Raw genomic sequence first — 18,648 nt, forward strand, 5'->3', positions numbered from 1 at the left:
ACTTCTTCATCTACACAAGCCAAGGTCTGAAATCTCATGCTAAACAGAATAGAGTCATTATAACTAAAATCACTACTTTTAGCCCTAATAACGCAATTTATATGTGGAGTTGTAGGTTGGAGAAGTTGGAAGCTATCATAATTACAGTAGTTATATGTAATTACATAACATTGTAACTATTATATTCTGGTACAGAATACAACGTGAATTGTTCTTTCAAGTTATTGCAGAAGGCTTACGTTATTTTTTTAAAACATGTTTAGTTAGTCTTAGGGAACACAAACATACTGGTAGTAACTATAGATGCTTGTGTCTTTTTCTGGCATTTGATAATCTATCAAAACTATATTTCTAAATGTGTGACAGTTTACTAGAACCCTTAAACAACTGGAACAGTCTTGCTCATTCTTCCTCATGCCTTTAAAACTTTGAGATTATGTAATAATGAACAACTGTATATATATTGTACATAAAAGCAATCCTACAGGTGTACTCATACTAAATAAGTTATTTCAAAAGTGTACAATAAGAATCGTTGTTGTTTATGTTGTTACTTCAGAGTAGTATTGTGGTTAAAATGTGCTTCTATAGTCAGAATTAGAGTATGTACAGTATCATAGTCAGTGCATGCCCAGTACATTAGTATTAAAGTGTGTACAGTATCATAGTTAGTACACACTCAATATATTAGTATTAAAGTATGTACAGTATTAGAGGGAGGCAGCTAGTCATTACCACCCACTGCCAACTCTTGGGCTACTCCTTTACCAAAGAATAGTGGGACTTTCAAATTATAACGCCCCTTCGGCTGAAAGGGTGAGCATGTTTGGTGTGACGGGGATTCGAATCCGCGACCCTCGAATTACGAGTTGAGTGCCTTAACCACCTAGCCATGCTGAGATCTAAAATAAAGGAACCAGACTGTACAAATTTTTGAAAAAGAAGAGGATTACTTGAAGCTTTGAATACACATGCAATCATGGGATAACGTAAATAATTTTACCACTGATTATACTGGAATAAGTAAGTAGAGAAGAATAATTTGTTTTGTCAAAAGGTGTTCTAAAGAAATTGAACCTACCTGTGTGGTGTCTAACTAAAAACAGAAAATTATTGAAAGCTCTATATATAACTGTGATAACCCCTAGTGTGAATATTTTTCGTAGATACATTTGAGTTGTTTAAAAAAATATTATTTTAAAACAAGTGGATTATGTGCTGTCTGTTCATTTATTGTTGAAATTTATCACCAACAAGTTACAGTCACCTATTGGAACTAATCGCAGCACTATAGAAACCGTAGTTACATTATGAAGTCGATTGCATTTCTTTTACGTACTTCTGAGAAAACATACAAAGTTCCAGTTTAATAGTTTTTATTTTTGATAATTCAGTACATTTAATATATTCACATATACTCAGTTTAAGCTATTCTTGTGGTGAAAATTCATTAAAATATAATTTTGAAGAAAAATTGCGTTCGACATCAGTCGAGTTGCATGACAGTCTTTCTTTACATTACAAACACGTTAAATGTCTGAACTTGAGTAAGTATTTATATATTGGGTTGAGGAATAATTCGTGAGCGTTTTTTCAAGTTAAACAAATATATTCATAAATGAAACGCTTTCGCAAAATATTTCATGTCATTTGGTAGATAATTTTTTGCTCTAATAGATGGTGTGTTTGATTTTCATATGTCTTTAATTTTTGCTTTCATTTTCAGCTCATTAAATGGACTGTCAAGTGGACAAAATCGAGCATTTTCGACACCATCTGCTTTTCGCATTTAATTTCTTGCAATTTCGTTTAAAACAATGCATACTATATACCTAGGTATTACATGAAATAAAGTATCATAATAAATGTTTTGGGTGTAATGTGTTCATGCATTGAAGTATTGTATAGTCTTGCATGTAATGCTTGAATGAAATTATTTAAAAACGCTCACGAATTATTCCTCAACCTAATATAAATATGTACGCACGCACACACACTCACAGTTATAGATAAACAACTAATTTTGAGCGTCAGTATTTAAGATAATATACTATATACAACAAAAGATTAGAATTATTTGAAAAAAATCGTTGATTCACAAATTCTCATACTGCAGAATGAATGCAGAGCTGAAAAATAAATGAAAAATTACATTTTCGTTACTAGTTTGTGTTGACTCAAAAGTAGTCACAGGCTATGGTTGATACAATAAAAATATTAAAACAATAAGCATTATTCAGTTAGTATGTTTTAGCTCAAATCTTTGATATTGACTTAGTTGTGGAATTATTGACATATAGATATATACATACCATACATATATTCGACTTCCAGTAGACAAAATTGTGTCTTTATTTCGTTATCTTAATATATATATATATACATAGTAGAACTTACCCATGCATTGTAAAGGTCAAAATCGTTGAATCCAGCGAAAGGACAAATTGACCAACTTTTCCATCTTTGTCTCTCCAACATTCTCGGACCATGATGACTAAAAGGTGACCAGTTAAACCACCCCATATGTCGTTTGAATCTCCTGTGTCTTGACATCCAAAGATTTGGAGTCATTAGCCTCTCATTATTCCTTCTCCAGGAAGAAGGGTGTTCTGTTTGCAGTCTCCTTGGTGCAAATTGCCCTATTTCTCTACTGTATTGCCATTGCCAGGGTAATGTTTTCTGTTTCTGCCGCCATCCCCATGGTCTGTTCATGTCATGGAATCGATAACTTTGTCGTGCTCCACTCAACTTGTCCCTGTTTTGGGAGTGGTGATTCCATCTACTTCGTCCTCTAAGAGGCCATTGTTCTGCCCATCTTGTTGGGTTTAACGGCCTATTTGTTCTTTTAGTCCACGGTTTAAATTCATAATCCTAGAAGTAGAAAATAGTTGTTTTACTTACATCGTGTGGTCACCATTAAAACCCACCGCCACCAGTATTAAACTGTATTTATTATCATTCACTTGGAACTGATGCTTCACAGACTATGAAAGACTAGGGTACAGTTTACAACTATTGGCAGAGTAATACAACTGCAAAGTTAACATTCAGATTTATTTCAAAGGTATTCCATTTGATTAGGTTGTAGTAATTCTTCTGATTAAGGAAGGTAACTACTTTCTGGGTGTATTATCGTCTTGGAAGAGCCCTTGTTTGTAAAGGTAGAAATTAGTAACAACGTTCAGGTACACTTTCAAAGTTATTTGCTTTTTTAAAAAACAAAATAAAGGTTCAAACCCTGCGAGAAGAATGTTCCAGAAGATGTAGCTTAATGGCTTTTATGGGTTCATTATTTCATCACTTCAGTTTTAGCAAAAGAAACATGTATTTTTGAAACAACAAAAGTAAGATTAAGTGCAGTTTCATCCGTAATATTGATTTTTGTTTATTATTATGGGCTGTGAATACAAATTGAGCTGTACTCTCCTGTTTAAATCTCAGATAAATGTGTGTTGGATCGATTGTCAACTGTAAGTTTTGTAATATCCTTCAAATGGTTGGGCGAAAAGGTTCAAGTCCTGATCATTATAGTGGGATATACGTTACCCTTACATGCACATCCGAATGTATTTCTCTTTGATAAATGAGCAACGATTTATCTTATAACATGATATATCTATAATAAACATGTAGCAGACACATTCCTTCTCGGATGTTGCTTATGTTCGTCAACGAAGCGCTCTTTCCTGAAAATGATTTTTCAAGATGGTCACCAACTGCCATGCCCCTTTAAAAGTCCCATATGGTCTAGTGGCTAAGATACCTGGCTCTCACCCAGGAGGCCCGGGTTCAGTTCCCGGCATGGGAATGAAAGTTTTGGGCCCGGCATGGCCAAGCGTGTTAAGGCGTGCGACTCGTAATCCGAGGGTTGCGGATTCGCATCCCCGTCGCACCAAACATGCTCGCCCTTTCAGCCGTGGGGGCGTTATAATTTTGCGGTCAATCCCACTTCGTTGCTAAAAAGAGTAGCCCAAGAGTTGGCGGTGGGTGGTGATTGGTGATGACTAGCTGCCTTCCCTCTAGTCTTACACTGCTAAATTAGGCATGGCTAGCACAGATAGCCCTCGAGCAGCTTTGCGCGAAATTCAAAAACAAACAAAACAAACCCTTTAAAAGATCCTTGCTTTTACCCATGATATAACTAAAGGCCTAGATTATATGGCTGAAATCACGTGATAAGTCTGGTATTAGCTGGCACATGGAGTATTATTTAAGTTTGTAAATTAAGAACAGCTAGCATAGATAGCTCTCGTGTAGTTTTGCGCGAAATTAAAAAAACAAAAAAGCCTTTTTCAGGCAAATTTTGTTGTTTTTTAAAAAATAAAAGTGTAAGAAACTCCTGTTTCTTTTGTGTATGTAAGAATAAATGTTAACACTAGCTAAAAATTTTTATTTTTATCAAATTCGAGTTTTTGAAATTCTGTAACGTAATAAAAGTATAATGTGTTTACTTACCATGATTTTCAATTGACAGTCTTCAAGCTGAAAAAAAATTACGTACAAAAATGTCACTTAAAGAAAACTAACATTTTAAAATGTTCATAAAAGTATGACCGTTATCGGAACGACAGAGACGAATCTTAAGATACCTATCAATTAATGATTTAACAGAAACAAAACGTAGACGTGGTTAGTCCTCGTCTAACCAGTTCTCTCTTAGTCTAAACTTTTAACTCAATTTCACTTTGCGCGCTTATCTCGTTAGGAATTGAGACCTTCTAATTAGGACGCTCGATTCTCATTCTGCGGGTTCGAATCCCCATTAAACCAAACATGTTCGCCGTTTTAGGCGTGGGGAGGGTTTATAAGTGACTGTCAATCTAATTATTAATTGGTAAAGGAGTAGCTCGAGCTGTTCGTGGATGGTGATGACTTGCTGCCTACTAGCTATTCTATCATTGCTAAGTTATGAGATAGTTAGCACATATAGTCCTCGTGTAGCTTTGCTCGAAATCCAGAATAAAACCACAGTTTTAATTTTAGGCTTTGCTTTTTATTTGATCAGATAAATAAAAAAAAAGAAAGTAAAAGCAGATGTAGAGCATGAATTTTGAATTAAACCTTAGACTTTTGAGAATATATTCCTGAAAAGTTGTAGAGTAGATGTCAGCTTCAGATATTTTACTGTTCAATGACTTCGAATATGGAACATAACATTAAATAGTAGTATATCACAATAAGATTGTTAATAAGTTAATTCATGTTATTCTCGGAAAACCTCAGTAGCATATTGTATTATAGCGTTTCAAGTAAGACTGCTTGCAGTAAGTAACCAAGCCGGCCTGGTGAGCTCTGGTATTTGTGAAAGGCCTCATCGGCAGCAGTATACACAAAACAAGGCGTAATAGAAATAATATTGTTGTAATGATTTCCGATTTCTATTATTGGGTTGTTGTTGTTGTTAAAAACAGACGGTAGATGGTAGCACAAGATTTCACTAGATTTTTTTTGACGTACGTATTTTGCTCTTCTTAACCTGTTTTATTCACAAAATTGAACAAACTGACACCAAACGTGACAACTCTGTAGTCATTGCTCTACTCAGAGTTTATTCGAACAAACTCTCTAAATGAGAACAATATTTAGCATTTTAAATTTTGTTCAGTTTGTTTCCTATATTTTCAAGAAAATTCCAGTCAATAACTTCCTCTATACCCTACCCCCCAAAAAATATGTAAACGTTTAATTATTTTCAATAATGGCCTAGCTTGGAACAGTATTATACATTATTCTCACTGAACACTTATAAAATAAAAGAATGAGTAACAATAATGTAGGCCCGGCATGGCCAGGTGGCTAGGGCACTCGATTCGTAATCCGAGGGTCGCAGGTTCGAATTCCCGTCACACCAAACAGGCTTGCCCTTTCAGCCGTGGAGGCGTTATAATGTTACGGTCAATCCCACTATTAGTTGGTAAAAGAGTTGGCGGTGGGTGGTGATGACTAGCTGCCTTCCATCTAGTCTTACACTTTTAAATTAAGGGCGGCTAGCGTCGCAAGAAATTTAAAACAAACCATATAATAATATAGCTTAAATTATTGTTAGCTCCTTATTGCTTTGAAATTTCGCGAGTTTATTCAGCGATCGGTTTCAATCCATCGACCCGCATATTGTGAATCGTGATATTACCCACGCACGTGTGATAAGTTAGCAGCCACCAAAACCCTTAGAAACACAGTTGTTGAAAGATGTCGCGTGGAACGACTAGTTCTACCAGTTACTATCACTATAATTTTACAATCTTATGACCCAAGTATTGCCTTCTATTGGATCGGGCATAGCCTGGTTGTTACTGTATCTGGACTACAAATCTGAGAATTCAAGGCTCGCGTCCCGTTGCTGTAATACCGGACTTTGTGTCTCTGAGCGATGCTTAATTCCTGCTATTACACCAAAGTGGAGTACGCGGCGAGCGTTGTCTACTATCTGCCTTTTTCTGATTTATCAGTTCAAACTTTAGGTTACGCACAGTTAAGTTTTATGTAGGTTTGGGCGAAATTCTATCCACGTGCAACGTATTGCTTAACGTCGCTCTTTTTCTTTGAAAAAAAAATTGATACTAATTTTAAAAATGTAATAAAATCTAATTTGGAGTATTAATTTGAAAACAACCTTCCGGCACTTACGTCACAGCTTAGTTGTTGGTCATTGCACAGAAGTTCTATATATTCTTCGTCCGACGCGCCATCTTGTGTTTGGTTGTGGCAGTTTCTTCTTGTTTGTTCCATCTGGATCAAATAATAAAGTTTTTTTTTAAAAATTCTACAAAGTATTATGACAAATACACAAATTATTACACCAGTGAACTATGAAAAAAGCAACTAAATTTTAAAAAGTAGCACTAACAACAAACTTATGATTATTTATAAAGGAAAAACAAATTACAAGCTTATTATGACGGGTAAAGGTAGGTGGGTGTTTCTGTCGACTGAAATCTCAATCAGGTGATCATGAACTTAGCAAGGTGAGGGTGGGGTGCGCGATATCACTACAACATTCCATTTGTCACCACATATCTAATTTTCGGTGAATTATATCCCAAAATTGTCCCCGTCTTTTTTTATTGGGGGGGATCTTGAAAGAAAGATAAACTTCTTTGTTGCTGTGAATGTTTATCCAAATTCGGCAAGTCTTTGGCAAAATATAAAATTCCTAAGTGAATCATGCGATACATGCCGACGATTTTTTTAGTTATTTATCTTCATATAAAAAAACAAACGAACTTAACGTGGCAGGAGTTGTGTTTGAAGGATTGTTTGTTTGTATGTTTTTAATTTCACACAAAGCAACACGAGAGCAATGTGCGTTAGCCGTCTCTAATTTAGCAATGTAAGACTAGAGGGAATGCAACTAGACAGCCAACTCTTGGGCTTCTCTTTTACGAAGAAATATTGGGATTGACCATGATATTATAACGCCCTCACAACTGAAAGGGCGAACATGTTTGTTTGAAGGAAGAGAAAACAACTTAATAGTTGCCTAGTCTTCCCAGTAAGGGTGTTTAGGAGCAATCGCTACCATTCAACCCCGTGTGTGAATTATTTTTTTCAGTTGTGTTTGTTTTCCTTACTTGAATGTATTTCTTATAATCATGTTAATTTTCAGAAAGCTGCAAAGAAGCTCTTGGCGTTGAAGGAATTCTTGTTCAACATGGCTGGTGATATCATTCCGCGTGAAGATATTATGTACAGACCCAGACCATGACTAAAAACACCAGTTCCAGCATGTATTGTTTTTAGAATAATATTTAAATTCTAAATATGTTAAATTATTATTTACAAAGATTAAGTCATCCATAGATGGAAGCATATTTAAGCATATTTGAGGGATGTTATGGGACCTTGAGTAGCCAGAGAAAACCCACTTTTGCAGGACAGACGCTGAATAATTTATATGTCCTTTTCCCACTATGGAAGGAAACACGGTGGTTAAAAAAATCGAAACATGATACAATCTAACAAACCCGATATGTGTGGGTATGTGATTGTTCTGTGTTGTTTTGTTTATAATATGTATTCTATTTGCTACCTTCATCTATACTTTTGCCGTTTAAAAATGTCCGGATATGGCGATTGCGTTTTTATTCAGAGCCCGCTACATTGTCGGCTAAATTGAGTCACAGACCCTTCCAAATATATGGACTGCTCTGCAAGTGATGGATGAATCACGAAACCCGGAAATGTTTGATATGTGCAACTTCCTCTGCATACATACGCCTCAAACTCGTCTGTGTTCTAACAAATAATATTCCACATATGTGTTTGTGTGAGGAGCTTCGTTTATCAATTTTTTGATTTATAATAGTAAAATGGATCGTAAAATGAAAACACGCGATTCGTAAGCTGAAAGAACCACAAAAACTAACCTGAATCATGGGCAATGTTTTATATCACCTATTTTTGCGAAGTTTTGGGCTTAGATTAACAGTACTGCTACGAGCTAATTACTTTGTAATATGCTGACAGGATGTTATTTTAAAAGATTCATGAGGATCCTGCCAGTTTTATGTACGTGAACTGACTGTTTGATTCTCTTATATATATATATATATATGTGTGATTTAATATTGCTTTAATTGTGACCAAATTATGGTTACGTTCTAGGAAATACTCTCATTTAATTACGATAATTTTTGCCACACAAAGAATAGAAACGGTAAATAATTTTAAAAAATCTCAATCAGTTCAAAGTTGAGTTCCTAATTTTTGGTCTAATCCCTTTTAAAACACTAATATATATGTATGGGCGAAGTTCTAGTTATTTCTTTCGTAGGGTATCTCAGCACAGATATTTTGTAGCAAATTACATTTACGTATTTAATTATTAGTGCTAAATAATTAAATCACGAAGATTTTTCAGAAATACGATCAATGTCTACCGTTTTAATTTTATACTATGTAAGCCTAAAACTTACCCATGGGGGAGATGTTCCAATAATACACTGGAGTAAAGCGATTTTTGTAGCATTGTCAATATCTGCACCTGGAAAACACAATCAACATGACGAATATTTGTATAGCTAATTCCTGTTTTAAAGAAAACAAACACACAATATGTAGCATGTAACTGTAAAATTAATGGAAGCTCAAGCTACAGTTAGAGTTGTTACAGTTTTTAAACATTATTGTATTTTATTCTCCAGCTATTATACTAATCTAACTGTCCATTATTCTTCATCAGTTTTGCTGATCCAACTGTTCTTTATTTTTCACCTACGTTTTTAATCCAAATGTTCATTATTCATCAGCTACTTTTCCATTCTAATTACCTTTTTATCGTATGGTTCCCTTTTTAACAGTCTTATTAATACAAATATTTTATTTTATTCTTTAACCATACTATTAAAATCACTTTTAAATTGTTTTCAACTACCTCATTAAAAACAGAACTTTATTATTTTCTTTTTTAAGAGTGTTGCGACTGCGATTGTTGGTTTATTCTTTAACGATATCTCACATCTATTGTTCTTCATTTTAATTGTGTTGGTGCTTCAACATTCCTTCTTTAATGTTTAACTTGTCAGTATGTCACTTTTTTCCTTTCTCCTAACACTATTATTATTGTGTAACGGAGTTACCGTTTTACATTTGTTTCAGTTTTAAATGTGACGTATGCTGTTGGATGTGTGCTGCGTAAGTCCAGCCTGTTTTCTAAATTTGTAGAATATTCCTGAGAGTAAGAGTCAACAATATTTGTCTTACGAAAACGTTAGCATGTTTTCGAACATTGTTGAACATTCGAGAACCTCACCTTAAACTATATAAACCAAAGCGCCAAAAGACGTTATTATTACTGGTCAGCTATAATTAGTGTGCTATAGGCTTCGGAAGCTATAATTGTGATTAACACTTATTCATCGAAAAGCTCAGAATTGAACCAGAAACGTTTATAGATTTTGAACATTACAAATTGTTCAACTTCAATGAATTACTTCGGACGTTATTATTTTTACGACGATATTAAATATCTTCGACGAAAAAATTCAATTTGTTACCGATGTAAGGCCAGCCGAGAAAAGACAGCGCTAGTTTAAGCGAGGTGTAACAATATCAACTGAGAATTAATTTGCTCGTCATGAACCAGGATCGTCGATAAAATATTCAGTTCTAGACAGGATATAAGGCTCAATATTGTCTGCATGTTTGTAAAAGTGCTGTATATAAATCATTATTTGTAATAACCGTTATTGTAAATTGTATTGTTGTTTGTATGTTAAAATATATTTGCGTCAAGAAAGAAAATAGTGTATATCAATCTAATTGGCAAATATCATAAATTTGATATGTATCGAAATGTAAATAACTGTTTAATTAAAATTTGTGGCTCTTTGGAATCGTTATACGGAACATAATAAATCGGAGGCTCGCTCGAGATAAATTACAAAACGTAACAACTGTAATTATTTGTTATATCAACAGTGCTACTAACTTTACTTTTTGTTCTGTTTTTTTAACCATATCACTAAACCATTCTATTTTCTTTTAACATGTGTCAAATAGAACAGTTTTCCATATTCCATTTGTTTGTTCTTGACCACGGTTTATTTATTTTTATGGCAGAAGTACTAGTTATCCAACCCAGAAAACACAACTTAGGGGATAAGCGTAAATAGGATAAATAGCGGTCGTAATTTGTAATAACACTGATGACAAGTACATAATAGTTCGTGACAAAATGTGTAAACTTCGTGAAAGAAAAAGTAGCATTTCACAAGACGATGGAAATGCTGGAATGTGTTTTGTTTTTGGTGCAAAACTACACAATAAGCCATCGACCTTTTGTCCATGACAGGGAATCGAAACTAAAATAACAGCGTTGTAAGTCCAAAAACTTGCGGTCGACCCGCCGAGGGACAAATAAAATGTTATAACTTACAGGCATTTTTTATTTTCATTTTTCACATACCCCGCATTCATTCGACCAATTTTAGGGCTAACAGTTTACGCATCTTTCCATATCTATACATTTTCTTAATATATTTAAAAACTGTACCTACCACACAAATTTTGTTCCACAGAACTAGCTTTAGACAAGAAAACCAGCGGATATAGTGGAACCTATAGATATGCCTAGACACGCTCATAATATATTTTGAAGCTGTACCTACCACACAAGTTTTCTTCCACAAAACTGGTTCTGGGTAACCAAACTAGCGGATAAAGTACTCCAGTGGGGATCAGAGCTGAAAGAGCTACCACCAAGAATATCAGACGTTTAGCGACCATTTTGTGACATAAACATGTTTAGGAAGTTAGAAACTCATCATAAATACTCCTAGAACCTGACGAGTTACAAGCACGTGCTTCGTCGACGCAAACTTTGGCCTTCTCAAGTTACATCATGTGGCACTTCTAAATAGCGATCGTAAAGATATAAGCACGTCTTTCTTTTTCTTTCGTTTTTACCCATATACGGACATGTTTGCACTTTACAAACAAGACTGACTGTAAATATTTTAACGGTTTCATTAACTAATGTGTAAATATGTTCTTTTACAATAAAATCAAAGAATTACAGGGTAATATTCTCCTAAGACTAAGACTCTATTACACTGCAGAGGTTTCAGAAATAGACGTCAGTAATTTTATTTATTTTGTGCTATAAAGTATTAACAGAAAATGCTATTGAGAGTAGAAATCGAGGCTTAGAATTTAGTGCTTTAGATAAAATCTGACGAATGTCTGTTGTTCAAAAGAAAAACAAACATAACTCAGCGTAGTAATACCTAAGAATAGAGAGAGAAATTTTAAAGATTGCCGCCATGGCCAGGAAGTTATTTAGCTCAACTCGTAATCTGAGGGTCACGGGTTTGAATCCCCGCCACACCAAACATACTCGCTCTTTTAGCCGTAGGCTCATCATTATGTTATGGTCAGTCCGTTGGTAAGAGAGTAGCCCAAAAATTGGCGGTGGGTGGTAATAACTAGCTGCCTTCCTTCTAGTCTCACACTGCTAAATTAGGGACAGCTAGCGCAGATGGCCCCATGTAGCTCTGCGCGAAATTCAAAACAATCCAAACCTTGGAGTGTGTTACTGGGATTATGGTAGAAAATGTCGTTAGTAGCTAGAATACACCAACGTAAGGAGATAAAACAATCTATCCAATAGAAGTTTCACAGTCTCTAGCAAATTTATATTAGCATTAGTGTATTCTGATCGAGATTTTTTTTTAATTTTTAAGGGTAGTGGAATTCTTTTAATTCAACCTTCTGTAGTAGTTGTAAGAATTATTGAAAATAAAGCAGAATGTAATAAGATGTCCACCATTCTATATCCAGTTTCGACGAGGCCTTTTAATTAACCAGGACTCTCCCTGCCGGATGGAACAGGATAGACGAAGTAGTTGTTGAGACGTTCTTTATATCATCAGCTGCTTGATTTAAACTGTTTTGGTGTGAACTAGTTTAAGTTGATGAACTTGATCATTCTTATTTAAGTTGTTAAACATGATAAATAGCTTTTATCGAGTCTTCTTAGCAACTTAAAATAAACACGTTTTGCACCAGCCCTGAGTTTATTTGTGGTGTTAAGCAGTAGGTGTCGCTCACAATTTAACCCTCCTTTCTCAACAGTTGTAAATTACGGATGGCTATATATGAAGTTTGGAATCTCTCACATGGCTGTTAAGCGTAGGGATTACATCAGCAAACAAATAACCAACATTTGGCAAAAATTAGTAACAAAATATGACATTCCAGTTAATACCAAATTTATTCAAAAACCAGGCACAAAACTGAAATCTATACTATGTAAAAACTACACTGACAAACACCACACCAACATTATTTATAAAATACAATGTGATAACTGCCACGACTTCTATATTGGAAAAACAAGTAGAAAAATGGAAACCAGATTCAAAGAACATAAAAAGTCACCTTCACACGTTTTCGAACACTGCAAGTCAAATAAACACAACATAACCATAGAAAACACTCAAATACTAAATAAAGAAACAAACATAAACAAAGGCAAAATTAAAGAAGCCTTACTTATACAACAACTTAAACCCAAAATAAACCAATATAAAAGAACGCCTTTATACCTATATTAATATAATAAAATAAATAAAATTATATATTCAAACATCTAATACCGCCCTCTACATTTCGACACACAGTTACACAACCCCTTTCAAACATGTGGTCAGCTTCCGGTCAGTTACCTCTTTCTTTGTGAACCTGACGATGACCGAAGAAGGTCGAAACGCTCTTCTATGTAAAATATTTTCTCAACCCAAACGAGCCGTTTTTGCATATAAATTTCTCAACAAGTGGGTTTCTCAACATCGCCGTAGGGGTTACAGATGGTTGGTTTGTTTTGTATTAATTTTTGTGCAAAACTGTTTGCGGACTATGTGTGTTTTCCGTCCCCAATTTTAAAGAGATAGATTAAAGGGAAATCAGTTACTCAGCATCACCCATCGCCAACTCGTAGGTTACTATTTACTGACGAACAATAGAATTGAACTTCACATAATATCACACCAACGGCTGAAAGGGCAAGCATGTCCAAAGACGGGATTTGAACTCGCGACCCTCAGGTTGCGAGTCGATCGCCGTAACCACCAGCCCATGACTGGTCATATAACTTTTTAAAGTTTGTTTTGTTAACTTATATATATTTTTAAATTAATTCCATCATCTTTGTACAAGACTTAACCAACCACGTTATGTAAGATTTTGAAGATAAAGCAGTATGTGTTTTTGTTATTTTAAACCTGGTCGACACTTTACTCAACACATGGACTTTAAGACCACGCTAATGAGCGCCACCCCTTGGTGTGGATTCCTGTATGTGATGAAGGGACCTCCTAGAGTAGGGTCTGTAATTTCAACTTAACTCTTCTGGGAACACACGTGTTCGTCGTGGGTGACGGCTCGTGAATGGGAAGAGAGGATCCTGGTGGTTGAAGGGTGCAATCTTAACACACCACTTTGACCTTGATTTACTGTTGACGGATGGCCTTGGGGTGTCCTCCCATGGTCAATCGGCTGGTCCACTTGGGCTAGGGTCAACCAAGTACTATGTTCTCACCGAATTTTGTGGGCATTGTGTCTGATGCTGGTGTTTGGGTATTGTGCTCATGAAACCCTGGCATAATTCTAATGTCCTTGTTTGTCATTGCAGTGCGTCCCCTCGTAGGGCTCAGTGGTATGTAGGGTCAGTGGGCACTGATATTTTTTCTTTATTGTGGATCCACCAAATAAAAATAAAACAGACCATTAGTAAATGACCGCGTCATGAAAATTCTAAACAGCAATCTTTGACCTTTTTAACACCTGTACCTCATTTTCTGATATTACCTTATATATTGGACAGATCTGTAAGGTAAATGTCCCCTTTTTATTCAGAAAGGACTAGAGGGGCTTGCTGGTTCTCCTAAGTCAGTCAAGAAGCTACATTCTGGGGACACCTGAGAAAAACATCAACTTCAAAATACAGTGAACTCCTCTTGCATTCGAAGGCCACTGGGAATATACACATTGAGGTTACATCCCATGCTACTTTGAATTCGTCATGAGAAATTATTGTCGAGAGGGATTTAAAGAACATCCCCTAGTCATAGATCCTCGATTGTTGCTATACCCAAGGAGTTTCTGCAATGAGATGTATCTCCTTTCACAAAGATGGAATTACGAGGGCTGTTCAAAAAATACGCGGACTGTTTGAATTGCGTGGCTCCAGTTGGTTCCAGGGGAATCCGCTTGGTGTCGCTAGGTTCGCACAGATCAGCTGATTACGACGCCATTTCCCGATTGCAGATATCTTCATTTGTGTATTAGCTACGCGGTTTTAAGTGAAGTGCGATTTTTTCGTTTGGCGGATTTCAGAATGAATGACCTGAAGGAGCAACGACTTGCTGTGAAAATTTGTGTTAAACTTGGAAAATCTGCGACTGAAACTTTTGCTATGCTTAACACGGCTTACGGTGATGTTGCTATGAAGCGTACGGCATGTTTCAAGTGGCATGAACGTTTTAAGGATGGTCGACAGTCCATTGAAGGTGATGAGCGTCCTGGACGTCTTTCCACGTCAACTGACGACCCACACGTCGACAAAATCAACACCCTGGTGCGGGCAAATCGACGTTTGACTATCAGGGGAGCTTGCTGAAGAGTGTGGGATATCAGTTGGATCTTGTTACGAGATTTTGACCGAAAAATTGAAGATGCACCGCGTTGCTGCGAAATTCAGCCCTCAGAACTGGTGAGTTTTTGGCCAAACACTCGATCACTGTTCTTCCCCACCCCACCCCCCACCCCACTCACCTGACCTTGCTCCTTACGATTTTTTCTTGTTCCCCAAACTCAAAAGACCCTTGAAAGGAAGAAGATTTGAGACGATTCCCGAGATTAAGGCAAATGCGACGAAGGAGCTGGAGGACATCAAAAAAGAAGTGTACCAGGACTGTGTGAACAAGTGGAAACATCGTTGGGATAAGTGTGTGCGTTGAGGAGGAGAGAACTTTGAAGGGGTCCCAGACCTGTAACTTCTAAATAAAGTACATTTTGTTTTATAACGTCAGCCCGCGTATTTTTTAACAGCCCTCGTATGTTGCTAACCATTGTTCAAAATTTGACGTTTACATCACCAAGACTACCTCCCATCATCAAAGTAGGTTATCTAATTTGTAAGATACTGCTGTATATATTCTGAACCTTCTGAAATGGTTTAAGTGTCAGCAGTTCAGTCACTTGAAGGCATCATATCGTAGTTCCTTGACATGTGCTTGTTTTGATTTCAAGGACCATGATGCCTACGAGTGCCAAATTGACCCTCATTGTGTTAATTGTAGTGGCTATCACCCCTCTTGCTTTCGTTCTTCTCGATGAGTGGTGGAAAAAGAGGTACAGTGTTTGAAAATGGTTCATGACATTTCTTACCCGAGGCTCGATAGTTACTGTCCACCACTTCATCTTGGACATATGCTGCTGCACTCCATTCCACTGCTACAGTGGGAGTGCAGACAGATCTTTCTGTGCCCAGATTAGAGTCACTCTCTAACCATGTGAAAGGTCTTTTGCCGTCTGTGGTTAAGAGAGTAGATAAGGCAATGTCTACTCCAATCTCTGTACCTACCAATCCTTCCAATGACTGCTTGGATCAACTTCCTTTGGCCCCAGCTTCTGATGTATACTCAGGCCAATCTTCTTCAGTCTTTAGATGTCAAACAAGTATTCGTTCTCGACCTCATTTGCTGGATTCTAATTCTACTAACAGAGACTTGCTCTATCAATCTATGCCAGAATTCATGGAGGTAGAAAGACCACCTTCTAATAAAGAAAAGCGACATGGTCGTAAGCTGAAACGTTCTCCACCAATATAAAAATGGCCACGTTGATGCAATGGAACTGTCGAGGTTTCAATTTGAATACAGATGACATTAAGAAATTGATTATTCCTATCATCCTATGTTTCTCATTGCAGGAAATATTTCTGAAACCTGTCGATGCAGTCATATTTCGGCAGTTTTCTTTGTACAGAGATGACAGGTTGTGTGATGGCCGAGCGCATGAAGGGGTGGCACTGCTGGTCGATCAGTATGTACTCACCCTGTCTTTACCACTCGATACACCCTTGGAGTCTTAGCCATCCGCGTTTTCTTCTGTCGAACCATCACTGTTTGTAATCTCTACATGTCTCCTGGAGAGGCCTATGATCAATCAGATCTTGATGATCTCATTGAACAGTTGTCATCTCCGTTTTTAATCCAGGGGGGGATTTTAATGGTCATAATCCCTTCTGGGGTGATGCTGATATTGATGGAAAGGGTCATTCTACAGAGCATATACCCTTGGATCACAATCTTTTTCTCTTCAATACTGGTTCTAATACTTATTTTCATGCATTTAGTTAGTCTATTACTGCGATTGATCTCTTTATCTGCCCCTTTCACTCCTCTCTTATTACTCTTGGAGGTTGACAGTGACCCACACGGCAGTTATCATATCTAGGGAGACTGGCCATGGTCAATGCCACCCGACACGCGTACCTCGGTGGAAGTTGGATAGGGCCAACTGGCCCTCTTTCACTGTTCTTTTATAACCTGATCCTTCCGTCATCTGTAAGCCATCGATAGACGACAACATGACAGTAGTGACTGACTGTATTATCCAGGAAGTTGCTCAATGTATTCCTAAAACCTCTACACGTTTTCCACGGTATCCTCGTCCATGGTGGAATCCTGCCTGCTACATGGTACGTTAGGCTCAAAAATGGGCCTGGGATACCTTTCATAGGTATCCCACACTTTTAACCTGCACTGCATTTCAATGTGCCTATGCACATGCTTGGCTGGTCATATATCAAAGCCAGAATAAATCGTGGATTAAATATACTTCTAGCATCTCTTCTACCACCAGTTCCAAAGTAATATGGAACAGGATTCGAAAGGTCAGTGTACAGTATACTTCTGTGCTCCCTTTCTATCTTGCTCTTTCGATCTTCGATTTTGGCCTTTGTATCCAGTTGCAGTTGGATGAATTGGATCTGTCCTTGGATAACATAGCTGTATCCACTGATCAGCCCATCTCACTGTGGCTAATTACCATCCTCAAATGTGACCTTTCTTTGATTCATCTGAAGAAGATGGATGCTCCTGATTGAAAGTACCACCTTCTATTTGCTGAACATCTTTGGAACCATCCTTTCATTCTCATTTATATGGATGGTTCGAAATCAGGTGACTATGAGCATTGTCATGGTTTGTTGTAGTTCAGTGATTGCACACAGCATCCTCTCTACAGTTATTGTGTTCACTGCCTAATTTTATGCCATTTCTCTTGCTATGGATCACATAAAAGCTGTGCAGTACACGAACTATACTATTTATACTGACTCACTTAACTCTCTGCTGGCCCTAGAATTGCTTTGCATTAGTTCTAAACTTGTTCATGTCAATATTCAAAAGTGACTGGTCCATTTCTCTCTTTTATCAACTTCTATCCTGTTTCTATGGACAGTGGGTCATGTCAATGTTTGCGAGAACAAGCTCGCTGACATCACAGATAAGTCTGTCTGCTCTAGTGCTATCACTGCTGTGCCTGTTCCATACATGGACCATGTTCCTATATTCAAAGCTTGGCTCCACGCCAGTTGGAAGTCGAGTTGGAGTGAGTGGCGTGATAACAAACTTTTCCAGATCAAACCATCTGTTGCTCTTTTGTCATCTTGCTTTCGTAAGGACCGGAAGGAGGAAGTTTTCCTGCTAGGCTATGCATTGTTCACAGATTTTTAACTCGTTTTCTTTTATCTGGGACTGATGTACCAATGTGTGGTCTGTGTGACACTCAAGTCACAATGTCCACATTTTACTGTTGTGCTATCATTACGACCATGAGCGACAGCACCATTTTAGAAATACTTTTACCATAAGTTCACCCTTGACATTGGACACCATTGGATGGTGACACTGTTCACCTCAGTCGTGTTTTTAAGCGTTTAAGACCCATTGGCCTTTTAAATTATATTTAAGTATTTGAATGAAAAATTGGACTTTGTTTTGTTTTAACACGATTTCTTTTTAGGTATTTTAAAAACAATTACTTTTATTTTTAATTTTTTATCGTTCGTTTGGCGTAGATAGCTTAGTTGCTTTGCGCCAATAAACTCTAAACAACCAACCAACCAAAGACCACCGCCTT

General features: G+C 36.8%; 1 protein-coding gene and 1 non-coding gene across 2 annotated transcripts; one reads left to right on the plus strand and one right to left on the minus strand.

Moving 5' to 3' along the window:
- Positions 1 to 1,359: 1,359 nt before the first annotated feature.
- Positions 1,360 to 11,316, minus strand: LOC143238167 (uncharacterized). The gene is made up of 6 exons (XM_076478158.1): positions 11,109 to 11,316; positions 8,916 to 8,983; positions 6,628 to 6,729; positions 4,456 to 4,482; positions 2,398 to 2,871; positions 1,360 to 2,129 (listed from the first exon to the last, which is right to left on the minus strand). The coding sequence occupies exons 1-6, from the start codon at positions 11,224 to 11,226 to the stop codon at positions 2,106 to 2,108; spliced, it is 813 nt and encodes a 270-aa protein (XP_076334273.1). The 5' UTR covers positions 11,227 to 11,316; the 3' UTR covers positions 1,360 to 2,105.
- On the plus strand, positions 3,737 to 3,808 carry TRNAE-CUC (transfer RNA glutamic acid (anticodon CUC)). Its single transcript has one exon. It is a non-coding gene; the product is annotated as a tRNA-Glu (tRNA).
- Positions 11,317 to 18,648: the final 7,332 nt, after the last annotated feature.

The sequence above is a fragment of the Tachypleus tridentatus genome, chromosome 13, assembly GCF_004210375.1.
Source record: "Tachypleus tridentatus isolate NWPU-2018 chromosome 13, ASM421037v1, whole genome shotgun sequence".
NCBI lineage: Eukaryota > Metazoa > Arthropoda > Merostomata > Xiphosura > Limulidae > Tachypleus > Tachypleus tridentatus.